This window comes from Megascapheus bottae, chromosome 1 (assembly GCF_031878675.1).
Source record: "Megascapheus bottae isolate mThoBot1 chromosome 1, mThoBot2.hap1, whole genome shotgun sequence".
Taxonomy (NCBI): Eukaryota; Metazoa; Chordata; class Mammalia; order Rodentia; family Geomyidae; genus Megascapheus; species Megascapheus bottae.
This window is the reverse complement of record NC_143509.1, coordinates 14988745-15006178: the sequence shown is the minus strand read 5'-3', so window position 1 is coordinate 15006178 and position 17434 is coordinate 14988745. Positions and strand designations below refer to the sequence as shown.

The following is a 17434-nucleotide window of genomic DNA, read 5'->3' as shown; positions in this document are numbered from 1 at the left end:
TACATGGAGACTTCCTGTCATTGTGTCACGGGTTCCAGGTCCCCACAGGGCTCTGCGTGGGTGGCTGCAGACGGCCTCGCACTGTTGGGGATTTCTTCCTCCCTCTCTCTCAATCTCTGTCTCTTTCAAGCTGGCCTCAGGCATTTCCCTCAGAAGGACTCTTGGTCAGGCAGCTTGGTGTTTGGTCCTAAAGAGCCTCATTTTGAACAGCTGTCTGCTTTCTTCTTCTGTGCCGTTACTGATCAACCCCAGGCCTCGCACAACCAGGGAAATGCTCTAGCATGGAGCAACCCCCTCGTTCTTGCTCTTCTTTGTCCATGTTGTTACCAGCACCAACTAGTCGTACAAGTGGGTTTCATTTTTGACAATCCACCTATGTGTATCACGTGCTGTGGCTGGACTCTGCCCATCCACCCCCCTCCTTCCCAATCCAACCTCAAGCACCACAGTAGGGTGGCAAGCACCTTTGGTCCTCACTTTATAAATAGACTGCTACAGAGTACGTTTAACTTGCTCTCTCTCACTTGAGTTGCTCTTTCTAGGCACATGTTTATCTGTATTTATAAGTCAGGAAAACATGGAAAGGCTGCACAGAACAAATACAGCTTTAAACTACCAACCCACACTGCTGGAACACATGCGTGCTCACACACATACACACGTGCCCACACCAGCAGCAGTAATCACAGAAATAGGCTCACATAGTCCCTTTGTCACAAGGAGGTGATCTACAGTAACCTATATCATCGTATGTATTTTGTTGTTATTTATAAATGCGACACCTAACATTACTATGGTAAATCTAGACAATAAGCAGGTTGTTGTTTGATAGTCTGCTGTTTGGTTGGTTGGTAATTTATAAAAAGAAAATTTAAAAGTCACCAAGGGCCTGATGTGGGGGCTGCTGTCAGTTTGGGTAAGCCCTACGCAGTGGAAGGTTCTTCACCAAATCGCAATCTACAAACGACAGCCATGACTGAAACCTACCATAGACTGACAGTGAATTCAGTCATGTGCTTGGGTAAAAATAAACCTCTTTTACACACAAACATACATACATACACATATATATATTCTACATAGTTAGGAAATTCTTGTTGATAATACTCAAAACCTGTAAGATAATTAGGACCAAACTTAACAAGCTTTTTCTGTTTTGAAACAGCCTTAAAATGCACCAGAAATAGATGTAAATTAGTAGTTAGGAAAGCCTGGCATTATCAAGGTTCCCTATTTTTCTTAAATTAACCTGTAATTTTAACACAATCCAAAACCAAAATATATTTTGGGAGGTGGTGGGAGGAGGAAAATAAACACAAGGAAATACCTAGAAAATCATGGCAAAAATTGGGATGAATGAGCTGGTCCTGTGATGTGTTAAAAATTCCATGACTGGAACCAGGACACAGGCTATGTGTGGGTAAGAGGGAAGGAGGGCTCACGGACTGACTCACATACCTGAGAACTCGTGTGGCAGAGGGGCTCCCGTGTGTGTTTATGAAGTCATCTGGGGATATTCATGGAAACGTTCAACTTTATGAAAATTTAGATCCCAACCTCCCTCTTCCCTCCTCCTAGGAGAGATGCCCAAGCTCAGCTCTGCTGTGTAGAGGTGGGCGAGAGGTGTGTTAGGCTGTGTCTGTGGTCAGAGCTCCTTAGTATGAATGGATCTCACAGCTAGACTGCACAGGTCTGAATTCTCTTTTAAAAGCCCATATGAAAGATGTACATAACTCTAGTAATTCCTCCTTTTGTAAAAGAGGTAAGCTTGAAAGAAGAAATATCATCGGGACTTGAGCACACCCGAACACAGTGGCTTTCACCAGGTCTGCGGGCAGCACCTCTGGTGTGTGTTTTATGCTATTCAACAGTCCCCTTTCTGTTGGCTTTGATTAAAACACTCACATAGCTGGCAGCCAGTGCAAGATGGGTGTTTAAATTAGTAGCTATGCTGTCTCAGGGCCAGTAAAATGTCCTCAAGGTCAGGGCATCCCAGCACTGGCCCTACCCCCACCCCAGACGTGGGACTTCACTGAGTCTTCTACCCCGCTCACAGTGCCATGACACCCACAGTGTGGGCTGTGAGATCCCTCATGCTGGCGTTTCCAGACTGCTCCCCATCCCCCGGGACCCTCCGCTGGGGCTCCCTGCTCCTCCTGATGGGGTTCAGGGGTTCATGAGGGTCCAGGGGGTACCTCCCAGTCAGTGCTTCCAAAACCTTCTTTCCCTCTAAAGCCCCATGGCTTACCGGGAACCACAACTCTCTAGGCAAACAGTGCCAAGAAAGGACACTGGACCGCCCTGAAGTGTTCTCCAAGTTAAAGGGCAAAGCACTCACCCAATTGAGACTGGCTGCCCTTGTGAGCGTGTGTGTGTGTGTGTGTGTGTGTGTGTGTGTGTGTGTGTGTGTGTGTGTGTGTGTGTGTGCATGTGCACGTGATACTGGGGCTTAAACACAGAGCCCTGGGAATGCTCAGCCACTTTTTTTTTCTTAACTCAGTGTCCTGCTGTGTGGTCCAGGGAGCTCGGTGTGCATCCTTCCTGATGAAGATGACTGCGTGGCCACTGTGATACACGCAAGAATATCAGCCATTGGGCAAGAGGTCTAAAACAGCTGGCCCAAGTCTATGGACTGACCAGAGCCAAGGGCCTCGGTACTGCAAGCTGTCACCACTGCCGTCGTCGCCACTGCTGCCTCCTCCTCCTCCTCTTCCTCCTCCTCCAGACCGGGGCCTCCATACTGGAGCCTCCTGCTTCAGACCAGGGCCTCAGTACTATGTTCCTCAGGAGTGGAACAGCTAAGTCAGTTCTCCGTGAAACAGCAAGACACGACACGTGACATCAGAGAAATTGAAAGAGTGTGGGCCAGGAGACGTCGAGGAAGAGGGACTGAGAGCCACACCTCCATGTCTCAGCCTGCCAGTCCACCATCCAAATGGCTCAACGTCTCAGAAATAATAGAGCGTGACTCTGTCTCCAGGATCCTCTACCCAGCTAATCTTCCAAGGCAGGCGGTGACTCTGCATGGGAAGACCGAGTCTGGGGATTTCAGTTTTCTAACTGGGAAAGAGCCTTCCTGTAGAAACAAATCAAAATGGAAGGAAACCTGGCCAGGACCCAGGAAGCTGGCACAGCTGCAGGCCACAGGGCATTCAAACCACAGCAGAGAATGCCAGTTCCACTTGGGGCTTTCACCTTACAATGATGGCCTGGTATGCTTATAAAAGACTGGCAAGGTGCCACGGAGCCCAAGCTCTGTCCACTGGAGTCTACAGACAGATGGAGAAGATTCCACAGAGTCCAGGCTCTGTCCACTGGAGTCCACAGGCAGATGGAAAAGATTCCACAGAGTCCAGCCAGGCTCTGTCCACTGGAGTCCACAGGCAGGTGGGGCAGATTCCAAAGAGTCCAGGCCCTGTCCACTGGAGTCCACAGGCAGGTAGGGAAGATTCCACAAAGTCCAGGCTCTGTCCACTGGAGTCCACGTGCAGATAGGGAAGCAGGATGCTGTGGCTCTTCCCCAAATTTTGGCCCTGTATTTGAGTACGTGCTCCAGGGCTCCTCTTCATCAAGCAGCCCCCATCACAAAATTCTACACTGGAAATGGTGCTTCTTAAACAACCAAAAAGTTATGAATTTCTAGGCAATATTTTTCCTTCCAAATGACAACAGAAAATGGGGAAAGATATTTTCAAGATAAAATAAAAATTAATGAACACAAAGAAACTGAGCTTCGGGACCTTTTTGACTTTAAGCCTTTGTAGGAAGGATTTTCTGAAACAGACAAGCAGCAAGTTAGAAGTAGACTAGAATCCCATGTCCGGCTGAGTGGACCCGGCCCAAAGCCTCTGGATGGGAGGTGCTGGATTTGGAAGTATTTGCATGATGAGCTAACACGAAGAGGAGGACTCCAAGTGTCACCTGGTGATCTGGCTCTGGGTCACAGCTGGAGGATGTGACACGAGTGGATACCACCACAGATGCCACCTGACTGCTCCAGTGGTGGGGCCAGCACAAAGAAAGCGCTTCCTCACTGAGTGAGTCCAGCCACATGCATGGCCTTAGACATTTGGTAGAGTAACTCAAACACAGCCCAAACAAGCTAATGAAGACTTTCCAGTTTCTTTTACTATTAAGAAGTAAAACTTTTTCCCCCAGTAGACCCTGCAGACACTAGCCATGGCCTGCTCTGTGAACAGCACCAGTGACAGGGGGCCTGGTCCCGCAGGCCCACCTGGGCAGGCCTGTGAGGACAGCCCACCTGCAGATCTGTGGGGAAGGACTGGTTGCAGGAGGAGGGGGTTAGGACTTGTTCCCATAGTTAGGAATCTGCTGTGATGCTCGGAGCCCCAGCAGCTGAGCCCCTTCTGGGGCCCTAGAATTACAGCCAGGCAGTAGGTGGCTGGCTCAATCCTGGAGGGCTAGCAATCAGGATCTCTTATCTCCACACGGTAGCAGAGTCGGCATTACATCCTCCCTGGAAGCTTCCATCACCTCTGCCCTGGCCTCTGGTATGCAAAGCATCCAAGGTTATCACCTCTCCAGGCTGCTCACACTGTGTGCCAGTATCCAGCTCGCTTATCCAGGGCTCCTGGTGGCCTCCACCACATGCGCAGGCCAGGCATAAACAAATGCCTGGAGCTGCTCCCTAGTTCAAGAGCACCTTCGAAATATGCCCGGCCAATAGTGAGGCTGGAAAGGCTCCGTGTGGCAAAGGTTAGGTAGGTGCTCTTCTGTGCAGAGTAAATATGAACAGAGGACCACACATACACACCAGTTTCTTTGCACACAGCCACTCTGTGTTTACCAGCCACTGCTGTGCAAGCTCAAGGTTAACAGCTGTATCATTCTGACTGAAATATCCTTATGTCAGCACCAAGTTACCAAAACTGTCACCATCAAAACAGCATTAAGAAATTATTTTAAATTGGCTTGATACTGTGAATATGTATTTCATTGTCTGCATCAAAAGATCACTTTGACCCACTGAGAAAGAAAAATACTAGAAGTGTAGGGTTTGGGCATTGGGGCCCAAACAAAACCTTTTCAGGAAAACTAAGGAAACCACTTTGCCTTGAAGATGCAGAGACACATTTTTGCTAATTACGAACAAGAATAACTGGCTACCCCATGTATACATCCAGGACAGTGGAGCTCTCAGGGCAGATCATACCAGCTTTCCATTTCCCAGAGGCTAAGCAGCTGAGTAATTCATAGCATAGTCAGACCAGAAAGCAAAGTCTGACTGGATTTCCTTTCAGCTAGAAATCAAGCTACAAGGTCAGCAACTCATAACGAGAAGTAGAACAAATCTGTGCTAACCTGAGTATCCTCCTGGTCTTTCCACAGGGTCTATGTCTACCGACAGCATGGCCACCACTACCTATCACATGTCGCCAGCTCCCACTGTGTTCAGTCCCTCTACACATGGGGACGACACCCCCGATGCATGGCTTTAACCATGTCCACCACTACCTATCACATGTCGCCAGCTCCCACTGTGTTCAGTCCCTCTACATATGGGGACAACACCCCCGATGCATGGCTTTACCCATGTCCACCTTCTTGGAGACAGGGCCAGGAAACGATTCCCAGAGGACAGGTGTGTGTGCATGTGTGTGTCTTGAAGGTGGGGACAGTTTGTAAAGGAAAGCTTGTACAGCTCTCTGGGTGTCTGGTTGGAACGGGACTTGATTATACAAGCAGCCACCTTGGTGAGAACCAGGACTGCCAACTGACGGCCTCCGCTCCCCTCATAGCTTTGCAGTGACCACTGAGAGGACACTGCTCCCAGCCCATCCTCTATTGCTGTTCTACACCAGAGCTCCATGAAGGAAAGGTGAAAGGCCCTTCCCAGGAGTCAGGGCAAGCCGCCCAGGAAAGAAAGGTCAGCAGTCTAAGCATGGAGCGGCATCTGGCTCTGCACAGCCACCCTGTGGAGGCTGGCGAGACCCAGGGGGAGGTGGGCGACCCCGCTCACCTGACACCTCAGCATCTGTAGAATCAGCCCCTGGGTGACTGGCATGAAGGGTGTGCCCCCACCACACCCCGCTCACCTCCTCTTCTTGGTGATGATGAGCACGTCATTGAAGAGGAAGAAGTAGACCTGCTGCCTGGACGTCCGCCGGGAGAAAAGCCCCATGTCCTCCACGAAGGCTGTCAGCTCGCCTCTCTTCACCAGCCAGCGGGAGGAGGAGACCAGTGGGAACGGCTGCAGAGAGGCCACCAGAGAGTCAGCACCCTCTGATGAGCCATCGGAAGACAGCTGGGGGCCTGACTCAGTGCAAACCCCAGGACCACCAAGGAAGATTATTACAAGGTGCAGACATTACACAAACAACGTGTATTATGGGATGCCACTATTTGGCATAAGATTGCAAAATGCAATCAGAGATGTTCATTAATCAGAGACGTTCATTGTTCTTCCAGACAATGAAAAACAGCTGATTTTTCCATATATTAAACTACTAATGACATTATGAAATTATGATGAGGAAATGCTATTGAATTATAAATCCTAACCATCCTTTTAACTTCTTTTTTTCTTGTGCTAGTACTGGGGCTTGAACTCAGGGAGTAGGAACGTTCTCTGAGTTACTTTGATCAAAGCTAGCATTCTATCACTTGAGCCACAGCTCTGCTTCCCTTTTCCTGTGGTTAATTGGAGATAAAAGTCTCACGGACTTTCCTGCCCGGGCTGGCTTTGAACCCAGATCCTCAGATCTCAGCCTCCTGAGTCTCTAAGATGACAGGTGTGAGCCACTGAGGTCCAGCCTCTGTGTTCCCTCCTAAAAGTGAAAAGAGAAAACTAAAGCAAGGAGCCATTTAAAGTGTAAAATAATGAGTACTGGAGTCTAACATACTAACTGCAATTACTTTAAATAACTCAAAACCATCCAGACAACTATAATTACCTACAGACCAATTGTTTGCACTCACTTTATCAATGAAAAAGAAAAGTTATTTAAGAGGAAAACCCCCCACAAATTTATGTACCTGTTCCTTTTGGGGGAATTGAGGGCTATTGATGGGCATCAAAGTACAACCTAGAGTTTACACTTGCTAGGTAGGTGCTCTACCACTTGAGCCACGCAGCTAGCCCTTTTTGAGTTAGGCTGTTTTCAGCTGGGGTCTCATGCTGTCGCCCCTGCGTGGTTGGGATCGCAAGCTTGCTGCCCACACCCAGCTTGTTTGTGGAAATGTTCACAAGGACGTCTGGCCTGTGTTAGGTAAAAAGTGGCTGTGTAACTTGAGGGTAGGAAGGAGATAAACAAAATGGGGATACCACTGACCAAGAAGCGCTGGATGCATAACCTGACTCAGAACTGTAACCCCTTTGCACAATGACTGTTCTTATACCCCAGTCCTCAGGGTGTCACCTCCAAGTGCATGGGTTACAGGTATCAAGACCACACCTGGCACCCTTTCTTTTTTTTTCTTGTTTTTTTTTGCCAGTCCTGGGCTTGAGCTCAGGGCCTGAGCATTATCCTTGGATTTTCTCAAGGTTAGAACTCTACCACTTAGCCTCAGCACCATTTCCAGCTTTTTTTCTATGTATGTGGTACTGAGAAATTGAACCCTGGTCTTCGTGCATGCTAGGCAAGCACTCTACCACTAGGCCAAACTCCTGGCCCCATGGCACCCTTTCTTTATAGTGATTTTCTCCTGTCAAGTTCATTCTTGAAAGCATCATGTTATCTTCCAAAATAAGCTATGAAAATCTCATAGAAAAGGCGGTATCTGAGGACATACTGCTCTCGTCTTCACTCTGTGTTATATAAGCCAACTGGAAAACAGACCAAAAACTCATCCTAGCTCTGGAGGACTTTCTCTTTCTCTCTTTTTTAGTTACCAGAAATGCACAGTGCCAAACACTGAATCTATCCATCAAGTACTCTAATCTAATCTATCAAGTCATCTAACCCAGAAATCTCATGTATCCATCAAGTTATCTAATCTAATCTATCCATCAAGTAAGTCAAAGTTCTTGGATACAGAAATTGCGAGAGCAGTAAGACAGATTGTGGTCCTTATCTGTTAGCGAAAGGAAGTTGAAGATGTCAAAGAAGAAGGGAGAGGCTAAGAAAAGATTCTAAATTTGTTTCAGACCTTCTAGAGGGCATTTATATGAAGGTTGAACTTTATCAGTGATATGTAAGTCCATAAAGGAGTGTTAAAAATTATGGCTAGCCAGATGCCAGTGGCTCATGCCTGTAATCCTAGCTACTCAGGAGGCTGAGATCTGAGGATCGCAGTTCAAATCCAGCCTGGTCACAAAAGCCCACAAGACTCTTATATCCAATTAATCACCAGAAAACCAGAAGTGATGCTGAGGCTCAAGTGGTAGAGTGCTAGTAGCCTGAGCTGAAGAGCTCAGGGACAGCTCAAAGACCCAGAGTTCAAGCCCCAAGACCATTTATTTATAAGTAAATAAATAAATATAAAATTATGGCTAACCCCAAACTTTCCAAAAGCCATTCATTGTTCAGGGAACTTGGAAGAATTTCCAGTCCCCAGTAACTTGGACCAGACTATTAGCTAACAGAAACAGCCAAGATCTAAAGGGGCAACAGAGAGATGTGGAGGACAGACACACACAGAAACAGAGAGACACAGCTGTAGAGCCAGCCAGCTTGCTAGGGAAGGCCTGAAGCCCACTCAGTGATGCATAAGTTGCTCATGTGTTAGCCATGTGTCCTGCACAGAGGCTTTGTGTAAACTTCATGGAGACGGGCCAAGGTCGACAGTGGCTTCACTCTCCAGTCTATGAACGGCCATGTTAGCCTTCTTAGTTTAGGAGATGGAGGAAGAGGGTGTATTTGTCCTTTGTTGTTGTTTGCTTGTTTTTTTCTCATATAACTTTATTTGTAAGTGGTAGCTGAGCCTCAATATGTGCATATATTATGGCATGAGCAACCACTCATTATACTTCCCTCTACTGTGTGTGTGTGTGTGCACACACTGGTACTAGGGCTCTACCACTTGAGTCACAGCTCCACTTTCAGCTTTTTGTTGGTTAACTGGAGAGAAGCAGCCCTAGATCTCAGTCTCTTGAATACCCTGGGTTACAGGCATGAGCTACACTCCTCTGTTGTAAATGCAGCGAGATCCTCCAAGGTCAAGAGAGAATGGCCCTGGGTTCAAGGCCCAGTGCCTGCACAAAACTCAGGAAGCATTTTACTGAGAAAATCTGCACGTATTTCCATGGAAGCGAATGACCTGCGATCTTCTGTGGGCCTGGGCACCAGGTTTCCGGGAATGAGCTAGTCTCCTCCCTGCCTGTTCCATGGAGCCTTTGGAGCACGGCTGTCTGTTAGTTCTCCACTCCCCACTGCTGGCCAGTCTCCCTAACTGTTAGAGATTTAGTTTGTCTATGTTCAATTTTGGCAGAAATGTATTCATTTTTTCTAGAATGGTATCCATTTCTTCTAGTGTTTCGAGTTTATTAAAGTACAGGATTTTAAAGCATTTCTCCATGATCCCCTGAACCCCTGAATCTCATTGTTATTTGTTGTGATGCAGTCCTCCTAATGTCTAATTTTATTAGTTTGGGTCTCCATCTTTTTTTTTTTTTTGGATTAGTTAAGGGTCTGTCAAGCTTCTCAAAGAATCAAATTTTTTATTTCACTAATTCTTTGTAGTGTTTTTGAGATCTCCATTTGATTAATTCAAATTACTTATGTTTATTATTCTAGTCTGTGTGTGCATGTATGTTCTAGTACCAGCTATTATTCTATTTTTCTGCTTTCTAATTTATTTTTACTTCTGAAGGATTTCCATTACAGGAGATTTATGTGCGACCTCTCTGTTTTGATGCAGGTGCTCATAGTTACAAACTTTCATCTCAGCTGAGCTTTTGCATGATCTCAGAGGTCCTGTGAGTTGTGTCTTGATTCAATTCTAGGAAATTTATTTCCTCTTCTACTTCCTTGATGACCCACTGTTCATCTAACAACCCATTGTTCAGTCTTCGGGTATATGAATAGTTTAGCAGGGTTCTCACTCCAGGCCTCACTCCAGGCCCTGCACATCTGCAGACGCTGTGCTTGCTGCTCCTCTGGCACCCTACACTTGCACTACACTAAGTGTCTCCAATGCCTGGGCTCAGGAGCCCTCCCCTGTTGACTCTCTTCTCTTTCTTCCCGGAGGACCCTTCCTTCCTCATCTTTCAAGGTCAAGCCTACATCTCCCACAGAGCTTTGCCTGAGTTCTCCTAGTTCTCAACTCTCAAGTGCTGCCACCTCCTCTCATGGGCTTTCATTTCCTATCTAACCCACCCTAACAGCTGTGGGCTGGGCTGACTCCCAGGGTTTGAAAAAATACTTTAAAATTGTTATTACAAAGGTAATGTACAGAGGGGTTACTGTTGCCTAAGTGAGATAAAGGGTACATTTCCTTCTGGACAATGTCTCTCCTTCCCTCATTCCCCTCCCAACCCCACCCACAAGTTGTGTAGTTCACTGTCAATAGAGTCCAGTGAGTACCACAGCTGCATTTGTTCACTTCTTGTCCCTCCATTTCTGTTCCCCTCCTTACCCTTCTAAAGACAGCTAAATGAACAAACAAGGCAAAAAGAAAACAAAAACGCCAGCAAAGATAAAACCTCTGCTTCTATTTCCTGGAGTTCATTTCAATAAATATTATTTTATATAATCAGATGTACATATCTATTGAGCCTTTGTGGTCCTCTCCTGAGTCTACTCCTTTGGTCTCACTGTGTGTGAATGCCTGGGATCCTGTATAATTTATCATGCCCCAGTATATTTTTTATTATTTTTAAATACTCAGGGTGTTTACTTGTAGATTTATAGGCACATACTAGCTACCACAAATGAGGGAAACCATGCAACCTTACTTTGCTTAATGTATTTTTTTTCCAAGGCCATACCAAAGCTACCAGCAAACCATGTCCATTGCAGTATTGTTTATGATATCAGTGGACAAACGAATCAATAAAATGTGGTACATATACATAAGAAAATTCTACTCACCCATCAAAAAGAATGATGGTGTATCATTCATAAGGAAATAGAAAGACCTGAGAAAGATTATAGAAGTGAAGTGAGCTGCCGGGGTTTATAGCAGACTTAGCTCCCTGCTCCCAGAGCACAGACATTGGGGTTTTGTTTTCTAGATGAATTCTAAAACCAAGGTTCTTGTTCAATGTGTTTTAATAATGCCTGAGCTTGGATGGATCACTTCACCTCCAGGCTCTACTTCCTTACCTCCACATGAATGGAACAGAAATGACTGACCATGGTCATCCAGAGGCAGGCAAGGACCCTGCACGGCTGGCTGGTGTCATTAGCATCTCTAAGTGGTGAATGCCCCAGCCGTGTTCTGTGACTGCTGTATACACATCCCCATCACCACAGGAGTGTCCATCCCTGCTCACACCCCTGGGCACATCAGTGCCCCCAGCTCAACTCTGATTTTACCAGGTCCCGAGCCATATTTTTCTCTTTTATAACATAGGGATGTTCCCACACCCTGTCATGGTCCTCACTCTGAGAGCCCGCCTTCTGCAAAGCACATGAAAAGCAGATCCATTATACCTGTGCTACCTAAGTCAGGAGCAGTGCTACCAGGAAATCAATGGTCAGTGTAAACCACTCCATTCAATGTGCTTTGGAAAAAAATAGGATTGCACTAGTGAGCTCTGATCTGGTTCAGGATGGGATTGCATTAGTGAACTTTGACCTGGTTTGGGATGGGATTGCATTAGTGAACTTTGATCTGGTTTGGGATGGGATTGCATTAGTGATCTCTGATCTGGTTTGGGATAGGATTGCACTAAAGAGCTCTGATTTGGTTCAGGATGGGATTGCACTAAAGAGCTCTGATTTGATTTGGGACATACCCTGGCCCAGCTCATGACACTGTCTTGTGTGGCTCCCCCAGGCTTGGTGACTCCCAGGAGGCCTGACTCTAAGGCAGAGAGTGGTCCTGCCTCTTGTAGTACTAGAGCTCAATCACTGAGCATCTGTTGGGCAGGCCTCTCACCACCCCTAGCAAACCCTTTCAACAGCCTCCTCCTATGCAGATGAGCTTCATGTGAAAACAAGCAAGGCCATGAAGGGCTACCTTGATCTTGAACTCCAGCTGGGAGTTGATGGTGTACATCATCTCTGTCCTCTCCATCTTCCGGGCGCCCTCATTGCAGAGCCGAACCAGCTAGGAACACAGAGGAGGAGGGTGAGAGTGGCTGGAGGGAACGCCCACCACCATTTCTCTCAGGAATCATGAAGACCTGGGAAGACCAGTCCTGTCCTGGGGGACAGGACTCAGGCCTGTACCCTAGCTCTTCAGGAGGTGGAGATCTGGAGAATGAAGGTTCTAGAATCTGGGCTTCTCTGTGTGTATATTTTGAGGGACACAATCGTGAGTGGTGCACTGCCCTCTCTGCCTCCTACTACACTTCTGACATTTTCTATAATGCACATCTGGGGCACACACACAGCAGCCTGGCATGGATGTGAGACCCACATTTCAATCTGCAGCTGATGGGGCAACATGTTGTCTGCCATCCTAGCCATGTGGGAAGCCTCAGAAGAGGGATGGCAGTCCAGGCCAGCCATGTGTGAAGAAAACAAACTTGCTCAAGTGGTAAGCCTTGCTTAGCAAGCCAGAGGCCCTGGAACTTGAGTTCATCCCCAGTAAGAACAAAAAGCAAAACCAGACAAGAAGATTTAGGAGAGTCCCAGGTAACTGGTGCCTAACCTCACATGGCTCCACCACAGGCTTCAGGCCTCTCTTCTGTGCAGCCTCGTTCTGACTTCACACTCATTGTGTGTGTTTCCTTGTCTGACCCCCACTTCCATCCCAGCTGCCCAACCACTCACTGGCTTTCAGAATTCAGCCTGGCCAGCGCCTCTGCAAGAAACCAGGAGGGCAGCATGTACAAACACAGGATGGGGCATGATGGCCCTGTGCAACCAAACCCAGTTAAAAATAAGCAACAGTTCCCTTAGAGCCATCACTTGTTTTAAAGGAAAGAAAATGGCAGTACTCATTCAGATTACCATCTTCTTAAACTTCCAAACAGCCTATTTAACACAGCAAGATGAAGTCAGGCTGTCACTAGGCAAACCCTAAGAAACCAGAAGTGCCTCCGCAGCTGTGCTCTTAACCAGAGCAGTGCCAGACAGCTCATGCCATGGCGAGCTCAGTGGAATCCACCAGTGCCTGCGGAAGGAGCAGGAATTACTTTGGTTTAATTCAACTCTGCCTCCAGACATTGCAGGCAGGTCTTATTTCTTCAGCATATGCCATGGTTTTATTACATGTTTCATTTCAGACCCAGCATATGTGAAGGATGGTGAGTTCAGTGCCACTCACGTAAAGGAAAACAAAAATGGACCTGGGTCACCCCTGGCTCTGCGGCGTGCAGCGCCTGGCCCAGATGGCTGATCTGCGCCCTCTTGCCTCCCTCACAGGAAGACAGTATTCCCTGCTGGAACCTGAGGTACCACAGGGCCACCACCTTACTGAAAACTCCCAACTTGATTGAGAAGGGAATTCTACATTTTAAATGTGAACCACAGATGTTCCTCCTGCTGGAAATAATTATCCAGGAGCTATAAAATTTAACAGCATCCTGCACAGATAAGACAGTTCCCAACCTGGTCATGTTGGTAACTTCACTTTTCTTTTAAGGCGAGGAAACTATGGGACAATTCTGCTGCTCAGCATCCTCTTTGGGACAGAAAGAAAGGCTGCTCTGCAGGCTAAGGGACAGTACTGGCAGCCCCAGGAACCAGGCTCAGATTAAGCAGAAGCCCTGTCACCTGAGGAACCAGAATGGATGGGAAGCCCCTGGAGAAACATACGCTGTCCTTCAGTTCAACACCCAGTCCTGTAGCCCTCCTGTCTCTGGTGGAATCTTCTTTTTAATTTCTTTAAGTATCAACCATGCAAATCTGTCAATGTCTCTTATAAGACTGAGGCTAGAACTTCTCTGTGGATAAAATAGAAGTATTCTCCTGTCCCCCTTCTCAGGACATAGGTTCTGAAGCTCCACAGCTGGCAGGATCACGGGGTGAGACACACACTTGTCAGGCTGATTTCTACCTGTGCCCAAGAGGGTACTGCTGAGCATAGAGACAAGAAATGAATTCATGTAGTCGACAGATTCCCGTGTGTGTGTGTGTGTGTGTGTGTGTGTGTGAGAGAGAGAGAGAGAGAGAGAGAGAGAGAGAGAGAGAGAGAGAGAGAGAGAGAGAGAGAGAGAGAGAGAGAGAGAGAGAGAGGAGGGAGGGAGGGAGGGAGGGAGGGAGGGAGGGAGGGAGGGAGGGAGGGGGAGAGGGAGAGGGAGAGGGAGAGGGGGAGGGAGAGAACATTCTGAGGCTTAAACTCAGGGCCTGGGAGATGTCCCTGAGCTTCTTTGCTTAAGGCTAGTGCTCTGTCACTTAAGGCATAGCTCCACTTACAGCCTCTTAGTAATCATTGGAGATAAGCATCTCACAGACTTCTGTATGGGTTTTGAACCTTGATCCTCAGATCTCAGCCTCCTGTGGAACTTGGATTATAGATATGAGCCACTGGCACCTGGATTTCCTTTATTTTTAATATAGAAATACATGTTAGAAAAAATAAACAACCAGATCAAAATATCCATGATTCTATAATCACCATTAGCAATCACCCAGTCCTCTACCATTTGCCAGACCATTCTAGTTTTTTTCTTTTTCTCTGGTATAAGTGATTGAATTGTTACAGTACTGAGGTTTTAACTCAGGACCTCACACTCAGCTTTTCCGGCTCATAGCTGGTGCTCTAACAATTGAACCACATTTTGACTTCTGGCTGGTTGAAGCATGAAGTCTCATGATCTTTCCTGCCCAACCTGTCTTTGAACTTCTATTGTCATGAAGTCTCATGATTACCTAGGACTATAGGCATGAGCCACTTGGCTTGCTTTATTGTATTTATAAAACTTCTCTGCTGGCTCCTATAAATACTGGTTCTATATGGACCTCAGCTCCAATGCTCTTGCCATTCCAAATCCCCAACTTCAAAGAAGGTGACTCTCAAATCCACATCTCCAATTTAGATCTCTTCCCTGAGCTCCTCCCTTCTTTATGCAGTCAGCTTGCACGTTTTATAAGACATCAGGTACAGCAGATTTCAACGGACTCACCAGCATCTGCCTCTGTTCCTGGGTCAGGGATAGATAAGAGGGCCCACCCATTCCCTCGCATCTGTCCCCAGCTGTGCTCAGTGGAACTATCATCCAGCCCCTCACCCCATGCACTGGTTCATTTTCTTCTTCCTGTCAGGCTGCTCATCACCTCCCAAATCAACTATAACAGGACCCATAGACACATTCATAATGGGCCCCATCTCTACTATGTTCTTCACAGTATGTAAATATACAGCTTCTTATCATCTCAGGATGAGGCTTCAAGGCCCCAACGTGGGTAACAGGGCCCCACACAGCTGGCCCCCAGGGCTACCCCTCTGTGTGCCGTCCTGTGTCACTGTCCTTCTTTCATGTCTGCTTCCCATACCACAAGAGAGGCAACTACTTCTACCTATCCGTCGCCCAGCTTTCAGGGACTGTCATTGTGTGTGGCAACACAACTGAGAGTCAATAAATATTTGTGGAAGGAGAGAAGGAATCACACACAAGAAGAAAATGAAGTAGCTACAGCTCCTTTTCCCAAACTGTCTGACACAGTCCATAAAGCAACTGTATCTGAGCACAGAAAATGCTCTTCAGAACTATGTGAAAATGGCTGCCATGGTCTGTGGACTGTGCAAATACACAGGCAGTCATGCTCACCTTGCTCACTTCCTTCAAGGCCCTCTTGCAGACTTCGTACTTAGGCGAGTCCTTGGGTGTCTTCTGGCAGATGGTCTGCAATGAAGTAAAATCAAATACGATCAATTTGTTCATTGAATTGAAGTAAAACAAGCCAACAGTCAACCACTTCCTCCTTTCCATGAAAACTTAATGCTGGACACAATACGGTAGATGATCAGGATAATATTAAATATTAATGTTTAACATCTGAAGAACACACAGGCCCCAGGCAAGGCCAGGGAATTAAGAGGTCAGACCTGCCACTTAATTCAGGACCTGGCAGAATGACTTGTCCCCGTGGGGCAGTCACTAGGCTCTGCTTTGTCAGCCCTTGGGGGAGGAGGGGCAGTGGGCTCTTACATCCATGAGAAGCGGCAAGCGAGTGACCCTCTGCATGGGCAAGATGAGGAAGGAGATCATGGGCAGGTTCCTGCAGTGCTCGTGGGACTCGATCCGTGATAGTGCTTCCTTGAAGGAGGGGTTGGTGGCTCTGGGAAGGAGGCAGAGCAGAAATGAACTTCAGAATGGCTCCCCCTCTAGCTCAGGCACCATGTCACACTGAATCATAAAATGCTGCGAAAAGCGACCCCTTGTCAATGATTCTTCAGTGTATGAAAACGTAGAGAGCATGACGGCAACCATGGGACTGAGGGGATTAAGAGAAGGGAGAAATAGAGAATGTGAGAGGGTGAGCAAGATGGAAAAGACACAGTGCTCCTGTAAGTGAGGATGGCAACATGAAGCTCACTGAAAGCTGCTATAGCCTGCGGGGGAGGAAGTGGGAGAGTGAAAGCCAAATCAGAGTCCAATCTGATAAAATGCTGGATCTGCATATGTGAAATACCATGGTGAAACCACTTGGAACCATGAGTGTAGACTAAAACTACAGGAATGCAATACAGTTCCTGGTGAACAGGAGGTGACCAGGGAAGGAGATGAGTAAGCGCTAGACACTTCATCCACATGCGTGAGCACAGAGCAGAGACCTGTGCTCAAGTTGGCGTGGGAAGCGGCGGGGAGGAGTCTGCTGAAGGTCCGTTGCAGGCGTATGTGGACATGCTAGAATGAAACCCTTTGTAAGAGGAGTTGGTGCCAATAAAACATGGAAATAAACATACAAACACAAGAGAAACACAGACGTACATGGACACACAGAGGGTCTGTCTACATCTGTGTACTTCAGGTGCAATGTCACTCAATAATGTTAACGGTAAGGGAGAGTGCATGAGATAGAAATGTGTTAAGTGGCACATAAACAAATGAGAAGAACAAGAGCCTATAGGATGTGGAAGAACCGGAAGACCAAGCCTCCTGATTGGTCATCTATAAACATAGTACACCAAAGAGGAAACGAGTCAGCCATGTGGCTGGCCTGAGGTGATAATCTGGGGAAAATTCAGGAGGCCTGGAATTACTTAGACTCTCTTCACCTTTTGTTTAAGGAGTCCTACACTTGCCAGGCAGCAGCTCAACCATACGAGCCGTGGCGCCAGCCTTTTCTGTGTTGGGGATCATAGGGATTTCTTCATGTTGCACTGGGCCGTCTAGAGATGGGTCTCATGTTTTGCGCAGGCCTCCCAGGGCTTCAATTCTCCTACTTTTGCCTCCCTGAACATTGTGCCCGAGTGT

At 47.2% G+C, this 17434-nt stretch overlaps 1 protein-coding gene across 2 annotated transcripts in view; it reads right to left on the bottom strand.

Moving 5' to 3' along the window:
* Arhgef26 (Rho guanine nucleotide exchange factor 26) overlaps positions 1-17434 on the bottom strand; it is a 64613-nt gene that overhangs the window by 8559 nt on the left and 38620 nt on the right. For both annotated transcript variants that reach the window (XR_016536452.1, XM_090337881.1), the window contains exons 8-11: positions 16166-16295; positions 15785-15859; positions 12085-12174; positions 6057-6211 (exon numbers count right to left, since the gene is read on the bottom strand). Coding sequence is in view for 1 of the 2 variants with exons in the window: in XM_090337881.1 (XP_090194007.1) it covers positions 6057-6211; positions 12085-12174; positions 15785-15859; positions 16166-16295 (450 nt within the window). In the remaining variant the exon portion in view is untranslated. The remainder of the gene's footprint in view (positions 1-6056; positions 6212-12084; positions 12175-15784; positions 15860-16165; positions 16296-17434) is intronic.